General features: G+C 47.5%; 1 protein-coding gene across 1 annotated transcript in view; it reads left to right on the forward strand.

Moving 5' to 3' along the window:
• Nucleotides 1-533: 533 nt before the first annotated feature.
• The window catches only part of LOC147664961 (CD5 antigen-like), a gene marked incomplete at its 5' end in the record, with an annotated part of 443,582 nt that continues 431,513 nt past the window's right edge, over nt 534-12,602 (forward strand). Inside the window, one exon of the mRNA XM_086949857.1 lies at nt 534-854. Within this exon, the coding sequence (XP_086805983.1) occupies nt 534-854 (321 nt within the window). The remainder of the gene's footprint in view (nt 855-12,602) is intronic.

Here is a 12,602-nt window from a genome sequence, read left to right on the forward strand (position 1 = left end):
ATGGCAAATTTACCAATTTTCGGCCGTTTCCGACCGGTATTAGGCTACCTACATATGGCCCTTGGTCTTTCACTCGCCCTCCATTTCTCTTGTTCTCACTCCCTCTCTTGTGTTCTTGATTTCCTTTATTCCTCCGTCTCTTGGTCCCTGTTCCCCTCTATCTCTCTCTTACTCCATATCCATCTCTCTGTCTTACCTGTTCTCTCACCGTCTCTATCTTTTTCTCACCCCAGCTTCTCTTATCCTCTCTCTTTCTCTCTTTCTTTGTTCTCTCTCCACTTTCTCTCATTCTTTCTCTTTTTCTTGGTCTCACCCTCTTTTTTCTCCTGCTTCCTCTTGTTCTCTCTTTCTCCCTCACTCTACCTCTTGCTCTATCTTTATCATTCTCTGCCTCTTCCATTTTCTCTCACTCACCCTCCTCCCTGTGATTGGGTGAGATTGAAATGAGGGCACTGTGCTGGTAGTTGCACTTAATATATACAGTTATGGTTTGAAATATAGTAAACGTTTCATTTCTCTCTGTTTCTTTCCAGTTGATACAGATTTTGTTCGCCTCTCTAATGCTGCGGATCCTTGTGCTGGGGTTGTGCTGGTTATAAGCAATGGCTTTGAAGGAACAATTTGTGACTCGTCTTGGGATATGAACGATGCCGCAGTGGTCTGCAGACAGCTGGGGTGCGGAGCGCCAATCTCAGCGCCTGGTGGGTCTGTCTTTGGATCCCCCCCGAACAGGGCTCCTTTAATATACAATGTGGGATGCAGAGGGGATGAGTCCAGCGTGTTAAAGTGTTCCTACAGCTCCAGCCCACCATCATCTTGTTATAAAAAAAGGGATGCGTCGGTACACTGCTCAGGTAAGAATCGCAACAGATCCCACAAAGTCATTCTGACAAATCAGACATTTAGTCAAAATGTGGGTGAAAACCTATTGGAGTAAGTTTTACACTTCTGGTTTGTGACATTTGTGTTTCTTGGGTTTGTTCTACAAAAGCTCTACATTCTCTCCCACTTCTCGAATTCTAACCAGGAGGAAAGTTATTCAGTTGGCAATAAAGATCTGACTCTTCCAGTTATTGTCCTTCCATTTTGTGCCCTCTTGAAAAATGTTTTTTTCCTTCTAAAAACTGGTTTGTAACATCTTTGCCAATAGTGGGCATACACTATAGATTCAAAAAGTGAAGTGTATATTCAAAGTTTTGCATTTTTAGCCCCTGACTCAGATTCTGCAAAAATTGGCCATCTCCATGGGGTTGACGAAGGAGTTATATCAACCGTAAGGGATCTAGGTCTGAATGTTGACATAATTCCACCTCCTTTTTCTCTTCCTCCCTTCATGTCCAGTCATATATTTATGATATATAGGGGCATATTACCAAGCATAAGCGATAATTATCGCTAAGCTTGGTTAGCGGCAATAATTTATCGCCATGCTTCGCCTATTTTTGTCGCTTAGGAGCCTTGTTATTATCAAGGTTAATCTCCTAAGCGATAAAAAACGGCCAAAATGCATGAATACCGCTGAAAAGTCAGCGATATTCATGCATTACCGAGCTAATGCTCTTCGCCATGTTATCCACCTACCATTGAATAACATGGCTAAGAACTGCTCAGGGGCAGGCGTTAGCTTTTGGAGATATTCGCGCGTAGCGCGAATATTTCCAAAAGTTGGTAATCGGAGATAGCGATGCTAGCGACTGTTTTCAGTCGCTAGCATCTTGGCACGCCTACTTTGCGTGTCATTAGCGATAATTATCGCTGACATGCAAAGTGGGCCCCTAAATGCCCGCTATCCCCTACAAGCTGTCGCTAACTGTTGTAAGCGACAGCTTGGTAATAGGGCGATTAAATTATCGCCGCAATAGCGGTAAAAAGTCCCGCTAATGCGGCGATAATGGCCCTTGGTAATATGCCCCATAGTCTTTTATTAATGCTTGATCATCTTTTCGAAATGCTACCTCTCTTAAAGTAATTATTCTGGATTTTAACTTAGATATTTCATCTAACCCTGAAATCTGGATTATCAACTCTACATCAGACCTTTGCAAAGGTCTTACACTGGAGGACTACCCAATGGGAAATATTCTCAAGGAGTCATCGCCGAGTTAACTGCACTTTATCACAGCCAAAGTTGCGATAAATTTATCACCCCATTTACAAGCTGGTGCTAACAGCCCATAGCACCAGTTTACCCGCGATCACAGCCGCAAAAAACATCGCCCCAGATGACCCCAGCAACTATCGCTACTAAGATGCAGAGTTGGCATTCCCGTGCAAAAAGGCACGACAACACCACTTCGCAACATTCTCAACGACCAGCCAGATCGGCGATACAACCACAAAACATGCAATATGGCGAGTTAGCAGCAGGAAACTAATACCTGCTCTGACCTGGTTGAAAGTCGGACTACAGCCTGCACCATAAAAGGGAGCCATGCCCACAGCCACACCTGAAGAACAATAGACACCATGGAGCCACTGAACATGCGGGCCGGACACCCAAGAGGGCAACAACACCCACCACCCCCAGGGCCCCCCCAGACTCCCACCACCCCCCAGACAGACAAAAACAGTGACCCCAGAAAATGCACCAACCTCACAGACCCAACACCAGGGAATGTAATTGCCCAGTACAACTTGAAAGGGACAACCCACCTCTGCATCCTGACCACTATTGGCCACCGGCTGACGGTACCAACAGAGTGGACAACCAACATCCCACGTCTGGCCAATCCAAGTCCCTCACAGCAGTCATGGATGACACCATCAGCTTTGTACCCCAGTACCAAAGCTTCCCCCACTCTGCGCAGAAACAGCCTGAAACCAAGCAAGGCTTGTACACCACAGCTGGATTCACGCTCTGTTCAGAGGCAATTGACTGCACACATTTCCAACTTGTACCCCTGGCAACACTGCACACAATAAGTGCAACAGAAAGTGCACATATCTCACCAATGTGCAGACACTCCACCTACGTTGCCGCCAACCACCCAGGCAGTGTGCATGATGCATATACCTCTGACAGTCCGTCATCAACCTGTGCTACCAGGATGACACACATGGAAATGCACTGCTCATTGGCCAAATACCAAATGCACACACCACACACCTCAACTCCACAATCATGCAACTCACAACACAGAAAATGCACATGTTACAAGCTCACATACAACATGCACACCCATCAGCCACAACAGCACAATTCACAGTGGGAACGTGACCCAGCCATGTTCATTAGCCATCAACGGCTTGGCACCTAGGCCACACAATAGCAGAATGTTGGAAGAGGTGGGGACCAGGATTGTGCAAAGGAGGCAAGTGACTGATGAATGAGAATGCACACAATGCCAAATGCGGTATGGATGTGAGGGCTAGACTGCGGTACAATGGTTAGAGCTCAATGGTTAGAGCGGCAGACCCTGATGCAGAGGTCTAGCCCGGGACCAGGGTTCAATTCCCCGCCTCGGCGGGTCTTGGGCTCAAAAATTCCACGGACCTGATAATTCTCGCCTCGGTGCCTATTCTAATCATAGAGTCCCACTCTGCAACTCTGGGCAATAGCTTTCTTAATCTCCACAACGGCCCCCAACACGCTAAGGATGCCTGGCCTTCACCCTGGGGATGCCCAGGAGTGGACGTCTCACAGGGAAAGCCAGGACGGGTTCCACAGCGGTATTCGTACAAGCGCCTTGAGACCCTTGCGGGTGAGTAGTGCGCTATACAAGTATCAATTTAGATTTTTTTACATTTTATCCATGTCGACACCCACCAATGGTGTTTGGAGTGTTGTGGACATTGGAAGCAACCATGTCACCCCAGCCAGTGGGGAAGATAGCGGGAATGTAGCTTGTTATGCCCCCCCCCCCCTGTCAGCGTGAGCGGAGTTGGCTGGTCCAGAGTACACCAGCCTCGCGTAGGGGTGTGAATAAAAGGCACATAACATGGGCATGGTCCTCTCTGGAATGCTCAACGTCTCTGCCAGGGCGGCACCTCTCACCCCGCCATGAGGCTGATGCTGTTGTCGTGAGCCTGTTGTACCCCAGGACCAGTCTTACCCACACCTCCGCACCCAGGCCACAATGCCAACCTGTAGATACCGGTGTGTGTTGAAGAGGGCCCACTACATGCCGGTGTACACTCCAAGCCCAATGCCCGCAACCCTGGCAACCTGCTACGACCATCGCAGCCTCCGCAAGCATGGCGCACAGCACTCCTTTCTCATTTACACACTCTACCGGCTGACACAGCAGACTAGTGGGTGACACATTTGGAACTGAGTCTTGATTGATTACACCATAGCAGAGGACTATGTAGTAGTAAAATCTTTATTCGGTTTCATTTTTACAAAGAGAACCATAAAAGTGTACAGACATTTTATAAAATTTAGCAATACAGATTAAAATTCAGTTTGGTAAGAGATCATCATTGGCTTATCAAATAATTTTAGAGGTTGTTTTTTTTTTTTTTAAAGGTTTAGCCTATGCTTAAAAATGCATTTTAAGAAGGTGCTAACAACTTTACACACGTAAGCCTAATTTAAAAATTGTAACCTTAACATAGCAGGGCGACATCTTCTAAAATGCGAAGATCGAAGCAGAGGAATTAACCAAAGTTTGCGATGAGCAGAATAGAATTTACAAAACAAAACAGTGTGCATTGTTGACTGTTCTGATAGTTCGTCGCATGGGCAAAGAGTTAAGCATTCATCCCAGCTGTTTCTTTTAGGGAATGCTACAACCCTATGGAAAATGTTCAACCTAAATCTCGTTAATAAGAAACGTTCAAACTGAGAGTTTACGTATGTTAGATAGGGTTCCATTTCCAGGGTGGACATAACTGCTATGGAATGCTGTACTGATTGTTTCCTGCTCTCCCCAGTGATGCGCAGCTCTTCGAAATAGCTCAGTGCTTTTACCTTTAGTTCTTTTTTTGTTATTTCGGCGATAGTTTCAGGATTGTAATAGTACTCCGGCATTCCCAGGTCTGCAAAAAGTTTCTTTACATATGTGAGCCAGGCTATTTTTTCAGCCCTGTCTAGAGTCATACAGTCCGTGATTATAGCTTTGGTAAGTGTGTTTTTTGTTGAGACCCATATTCTGCGCCAAAGGAGTATTGGTTCAATTTTAGCCAGATCTCCGATGTGTGGGAGTCCCAGTTCTGCATGACAGGCATAGGTTGAGGCTCTTTTTGGGACCGCGAGCAAGAATCTCAGAAAAATGTTTTCTGCTACCTGCAGGGCATTTGTATTTTTGTGTCCCCATAGGCCCGCCCCGTATAGAGCGATGGAATGGCACTTGGCTCTATATATCTTAAGTAATTCTACCGGGGGTTTTTTCCCCAGTTTTTGAGCAAATTTCATTAGGGCAGCGATAGAGCGCAGCAGTTGGTGTTTGCGTGCTTCTATGGCTGCTCTCCAGGTGAGCCTCTCATCTATCATAATCCCTAAATAAGGGTACTGGGAGGTGGTTTCCAGCTTTTCACTATTTAGGAAGATAGCTTTTCCCTGTTTCCTGGCTTGTCCCGCCAGCATCACATAAGTTTTTTTTATATTTATGGGAAGGTCTAGGTCGCTCATAAATTTAGCGTAGGTGTTCAGGGATTTTTGGAGCTCTCCTGGGGTGCGTGCTAGGAGCACCGCATCATCCGCCTACAGGAGCGCGGGCACTAATCTCTTGTTCACTCGGGGCAGGTCCAAAACCCCCTCAACATTTCCGCCTCAAGACCATTTGTGTAGAGAGAGAAGAGGAAGGGGGCGAGGACGCACCCCTGCCTGACCCCACGCTCCACAGAAAATGGTTCCGACAATTCGCCCCGTACTCCAAAACGCACCCTGGAGGAGGCGTTCGAGTAAAGTTCCCTGAGGAAAGTCACCAAGGCCTCGTCTATTCCCATGTTGGACAGCAACACCCACAGTTTTGCATGGGATACGCAGTCGAAAGCCGCGGAAAGGTCGACATAAACCATGTAGACCTTCCCGCGTTTTGCCGACGCGTATTTACCCAGCAAAAGGGCCAGGTTCAGGGCTTGTTCCGTTGTTCCAAGTCCCTCTCGGAAGCCGTACTGGACATCCGAGAGGGCCCCGGTATCCTCTGCCCACTCCTGCAGACACTGGAGTATCACTCTTCCCAGTACTTTCCCCAGTGAGTCGAGAAGGGAAATAGGCCGATAACAAGTCACCTCCTCTCTATTGCCCTTTTTAAAGATGGGTACTAATATAGATTGTGTCCAAGAGTTAAGTAAACCTTGCTGCATTGTTGCATTGAAGACCCTAGTTATGATGGGAGCCCACAGGTCTATTTTGAATTTAAAGAAATCGACCGGGACCCCATCAGGGCCTAGCGCTTTTCCGCTCTTGCTAACGTTAACTGCTGTGATAACTTCATATAATTGAATTTCCAGTGAGATTGGGTATACTTTATCCTGATTTAGGGAGTGTCTTCTATCTATAGGGACTACAGGCTGGGTTTGTCCAAAGATCTTAGCAAAGTGATTGACCCAGGTTTGTCCCTCAATGGCCACATCTATGCTAGGGTGGTCGTCTGTGTCGTTCAGGAATGGTGCTTTTACCACCTTCCAAAATAGATCGCTGTCTTTATTGAGTGAACTTTCGTGCAGCTGATCCCATAGGGCCTTTTTTAGTTCCTCTTTACGCGCTCTACGCGCTAGCCTGTATCGTTTCCTCAGGATCCTAATCTCCTCCTGATTTCTTGTTGTTTTTGACAGGGCTCTCTTTAATTGTTTATGGGCAGCCGTACAACCTGGACTAAACCAACCTTTTTTCTTTATTTCCTTAGGCCCTTTCTGTTCCTTGGTAAGGCATTCATTTACTTTAGCTAATATTTTTTTAAAGTGGAATATTACATTCTCATCACTCGCATCAAGGTCTAAGCAATTAGATATAGCAAATTCTGCTTCGGTTACCACTTTATGTGTCAGCTCAGTTGGGTCAATCTTTCCCCACCCCAGGGTGTAGCCATTTGTTTTTGTAAGCTGTAAATTATTTTGGGTGAGGGTAGACATTATAGTCTGGACTATTGGCTGAGCTTGGTCTAAGATTAGATCAAAAACTAAGGCCGAGTGGTCACTCAGGGTGTTAATTTTAGTTTTAAAATTTGCGGTCCTATTTACTAGGGATGCTGTCGTGAGAATGTAATCGACAGTTGTTTTGTGGCCCCTACCAAGGTAGGTGGGATCCAGTTTCCCGGTTGAGGGGTTAATATGGTTTAATATAAGTAGATCCAACCTTGACAGTGTTTCATTTAATAGATCACCCACCGCTGAATGACTAAAGTGGATTATCTGGCCTTCTAAGTCACCTCCGATCCCGCAGACATCGCAATTTGACATCGTACAGGGATGGTGATTAAAGTCACCTCCCCATACGATGCTTGCGGGTTCCAGCCCTGGTCTTAGTCTCGCGCCACTAGATAATTTCTTGCAAAGGGCCCCCAACATTTTTAGCCTATCATTTTCCCCTGTATTATCATATAGGTTAACAAGAATTACTGTCCTCTTTGTCTTGAAAACCAGCTTTAAAATTTGGAAATTGGGTTCTAAGCTAAGTACAGTCACTTCCAAACCTGGTATAGTATTAGATATGTAAATTGCCAGCCCTCCTTTGGCTCTTCCATGCTTTCCTGCGATCCCTGCTGAGGAATAGGTTTTGTAACCTACAAGGTGCATTTCTTTCGTAAGCCAAGTTTCCTGAAGGGCCACTACTTGACAGTCTTTGACAAAATCTAATAAAGTTCCATCCACCATTTTTTCTCGGAGGCCCGCAACATTCCAGAACATTATCTGGATTTTTTCTATTCTCCTGGTGAGGATCTGTCCTTTATTTAGTCCATCTTCTGTTTGTCTTGTGACCGTGTCTGGCTCTGGAATAGGTTCCCTATTAGTTCTGATGGGCTTCGCATTTGTTTCGGTCTGTATGCTAGAGTCTTTCTGCTCCCTCGGACTTGTTCCATGCAATTGGGTAAGTTGAGGTTGGCTTGCGTTGTTGCAGGTTTCAATTGGAGTATCTGGAACTGTGACAACCAGGGGGGTATTCTCTTTTGTTATGAAGGGTTGTGCAGGTGAAGATTGGTTGCTGGCAAGTCAATCTATTCCGTCTAAGCCGCTCAGGGCTGAGAAGGGGTTAAATGTAGGTATGTTGTAGCCTGAGGGGATCAGATGGTATCAGAAGAAGAACAGGCATCAATCAAGCACCCTCACAGAATATGTAACAATTCAAGTAATAATCATTAATTAATCAAAAGAACAGTTCATTCGTAATAAAGAGACTTCCAAAACACGGATCCAGAGCCAGGTGTCAGACTTCAAATCTTTTTATTTCGTAATCATTTAAAAATAGTTTCCAGCTTGTCCTGCCAGGATTAATTAATGATTATTACTTGAATTGTTACATATTCTGTGAGGGTGCTTGATTGATGCCTGTTCTTCTTCTGATACTTAACATTAGCAAAAAAATTCCCCTTTTTGCTAAGTGTAACACTCCAGGTGGTGGGTGTTTTACAGGTTGACAGTGCACCTCATATTGGGAACTATATAGAAGTGACAATACACGTATACTTGTTTAGAGAATTGTATTACCTATATGTGCTGACGCTTTCTCATTTTTGAGAAACACTACCACCATAATTTTTGTACTGGGATCAGATGGTAATTGTTGTTAAACGGGTTATTTTGGTAAGGATGGTGATAAGGTGGGTGTTGGAGTTTATTTAGAAACTGATTCTGGGTGAATTGATAGCCTACTTCTCTCCACTCAGGGCGCTGCCTACTAATGCGATGGTGAGGTGGCTTGTTGATTAATTCCCGTGGGTAGAAGTAGCTAACGTAGTGTGTTGTGATGTTGTCCCCTCCTGTAATCTCATACCAATCACCTATAGTTCTTACCGCCCTGTGATCCTTAAAATTGATAATTATGGCGTCCCCTCTTTTGTCTTTCGGCCTAGACCCCACCCAAACAGCCCGCCTGACCGACAGAATTACCCCGTTAACGTGTGCGGGGAGGGGTCTATTCTGCTTCAACCAATAGATGGTTTTATTTTTTAGCGCGTGGTATGATTCTCTGTCCCCTTCTGCTAGTTCTGGTACTCCTGCCATTACGATTGTGTAAGGTGCAGATTCAGGAGGTAAATCAACTATCCTACGTCTAGGTCTATATGGGCGCTGTGATAACTGTTAGCCCATCTCGGTAGTTGGTGTAGGGTTCGTTGGGGGGTTAGAGGTGGTGTTAGATGCGGGGAGGGTTCTTTCTGTAGGTTCTTCCCTATCGTGTTTTTGCCCTCTGCGGTTGGTTTTACCCCGACTTTTACCTGATTACTGTTTAATGGTTTTGGGGTATCTTTTTTTGTTGTTTCTTTTGAGGTTTTTGCTACCGCTTTTTTCCCTTGTGTGGTTCCTGGTTTCATGGACGCACTACTGGTCGATGGTTGGGCCAGTAGAGGTGCGTTTTGGTCTGTGGGGTTATGTGCTGGGTGTTTGTGTGGTTGTGTGGATAGTTTAAGAATGGCCGCAGTATTTTCTTCTAGTTGTTTACCCAGTTTTTCTAGATGGGAGCTTATTAGTCTTGTTCTCTCCATAAGAGGAAGCATGAGAGCCTTCACTATTACCTCTATTCTGGAGAGAAGTTCTGCCTCCATTTCAGGAAGTAATCCTGTCGTGGTGCGGGTATTCTGCGCCGTGGTGGTAAGAAGAAGGGGTGTTGGCGGAGGAGGGGTTGTGTTCAGGATGGTGATTGTACTAGAAGCGGTAGTGGAAGATTGTCGCTTCCGTTTCTTGGTATGATTGTTTATTTGATCTAAGGGAGGTGGGGGGGAAATGGAGAGATTTGGGGAGCTAGATAGTCTAGATGCATTGGGGCTAACTAGAGTTATTTCAGGAACCGGTTCTTGTTCTGGTTCTAGTTCATTTCTAAGTGGGTGAGTGATTGTATCCCTCGCGTCGTTTCCCAAAAATGAGAGTGAGTTAATGTTAGAGGAGGGAATAATGGAGGACTGAGAATCAGAGTCGATCAAATGTGGGGAGCGGGCATTCCCAATCAGACCTAAGGAGGAGCGCTTACCGGTTAGCAAGTCCATCGATAAGCGCTTTTCAGTGTCCGGTATTTCTTTTTCTAGGACAATTGTGACTCTTTAAAAAAATTGATCAATGCTTCCTGTTACTGGCCCCCTCGATGTGTTTACAGTAATATTCCTGGGTTTTGCATGGTCCGAAGGCATGATGGTTCGGGTATCTATTTGACAAGAAGCGATATCTAATCCGGCTTGAGGTTAGTAGATTTAGTAGAGAAATCCTTGGAGGTAGTAGCAGATGAAGGGAAAGTCGATTGCCAAAGGTTGGGCGTTAAGGGGGTGGCCCGTCCCGTCCTTGTTCGACCTTGGACGGCCTTAGACGGCCCGCCCTTTGCCCTGGCTTCGCCCCGGGCGCTCCCGCGCAGCGGTGCGCTATGTCACTAATAAGGCGGTGTAAGGCGAGGGGCGGGGCAGGCAGGGAGAGCGACCCAGGTGTTGCGGGTCTCGACCTCACGCAGGGACTCCTGGGAGATTGAGTCCCTACGGGTCAGCTCGCAGCCCTGCGGCTCCCAAACGATGGCTCACAGATGCAGGCAACGCAGCGGGACCCGCACAGCGGGTCCGGCAAGGAGCTGGTAATTATCCTCGCGTTACCTCCTTTCAAGGCAGAGGGTCTTCCAGTGACTCCCACAGATGGCAATACAGCTTTCTGATGATCCCAGCGAGGGTTGGTGCAGCAGGTCCTTATCTGCTGAGGCGAGGGCGGGGCAGGCAGGGAGAGCGACCCAGGTGTTGCGGGTCTCGACCTCACGCAGGGACTCCTGGGAGATTGAGTCCCTGCGGGTCAGCTCTCAGCCCTGCGGCTCCCAAACGATGGCTCACAGATGCAGGCAACGCAGCGGGACCCGCACAGCGGGTCCGGCAAGGAGCTGGTAATTATCCTCGCGTTACCTCCTTTCAAGGCAGAGGGTCTTCCAACGACTCCCACAGACGGCAATACAGCTTTCTGATGATCCCAGCGAGGGTTGGTGCAGCAGGTCCTTATCTGCTGAGGCGAGGGCGGGGCAGGCAGGGAGAGCGACCCAGGTGTTGCGGGTCTCGACCTCACGCAGGGACTCCTGGGAGATTGAGTCCCTGCGGGTCAGCTCGCAGCCCTGCGGCTCCCAAACGATGGCTCACAGATGCAGGCAACGTGGCGGGACCCGCGCAGCGGGTCCGGCAAGGAGCTGGTAATTATCCTCGCGTTACCTCCTTTCAAGGCAGAGGGTCTTCCAGTGCCTCCCACAGACGGCAATACAGCTTTCTATGTTTATGGCTAACTTGAAATCACTATACTCCCTTCGATTTAGTGCCACCAAGCCTGTGTATAGCATCGCAACCACACCTGCATGTGGGCCCACACGGTCTGAGCTCGAGTAGGTCACAGACTTGGAACACGACATTGATTATTTAAAGGCAGAGCGCATATCATTGTATGCAAGGAGAGGCGTAAGAGGATGATGCATTGCAGTCGGGAGCGAAAAAGGATCATCATTATGGAGGTGATCGAACACTACCGACAACTGCCCTGGTGTCGCTAACTCTGTGCATCGCGAGCCTACGACACATGGATGTGGGCCACTGCTGACCACTGTCTCTGGCCTAAACTGCAGCCAAGTAGGTCACAGAGTCCTGATTTAGCAATTGCGGAGTTCATATCAGTGTACCGACATCATCGCAGATTGCATCACCTTTCAGCCCCCCGGTAGCACTAAGTTTGATCCCGTAAATTCATGGACAACCACTGGTTGAATATTTGTCGCATCTGAGTCTATGAACTAGGGGGTCGTTTTCATCCTCATGCAGCTGACACCACATTGGTGGTGGCAATGAGGCTGTTGCTTTCCACTCCCCATTTGCTGTTTCCGGATGAGATCAGACCTCTGCATCATTCCCTGGAGGACACCTTCCACTGTCCTCTGTGACCCCCGCCACATTCCCCTTGGACCTCGATGAGGACCCACTCAGTCCACGTGGCCCCACCTCAGTGGACCACACGTCACCATCCCCTTGGCGTGGTACCTCTGCTGGCCGCTGCGCATCCGGGGCCACTAACTCTGTGCTGGTCATGTCCGGGAACTTTTTTTCTGAGATTTTGGATGGCCTCCGAGGCGATGGTCTTGGGTTCATCAACGCCATTGGCTGTGGCCCTGCACTGTCCGCTGCCTCCGGCCACAAATGTGGCCCACAAGGGCTCTCACATCAAATTGAGTCTAGTCCGGCCCATACATAGCATCAACACAAGAGGCACACGCAAGGATCGCCAGGACCACCTCCAACCGCCATCTCCCAGAATTTAATTGGTGGTACTGGCAGACTGACGGAGTTGCTCACACCTGTCCTGGATGCCTTCATCTACCTGATCCCCTGCTCAGAACCCAGGTGCCACTGACTCAGTGCACCACAACCCATGGACTATTGCTGATTTATTTTTATTTTATTTAAGAAGTTTTCTATAGCGCTGGCCAGACCCCAGGGTATCAGAGCGCTTTACAGTAGGTACATCACAGATAAACATCAGATACAAGATAGGGGGGGCATATCCAC

Source organism: Lissotriton vulgaris, unplaced genomic scaffold, assembly GCF_964263255.1.
Source record: "Lissotriton vulgaris unplaced genomic scaffold, aLisVul1.2 SCAFFOLD_1173, whole genome shotgun sequence".
Classification (NCBI taxonomy): Eukaryota; Metazoa; Chordata; class Amphibia; order Caudata; family Salamandridae; genus Lissotriton; species Lissotriton vulgaris.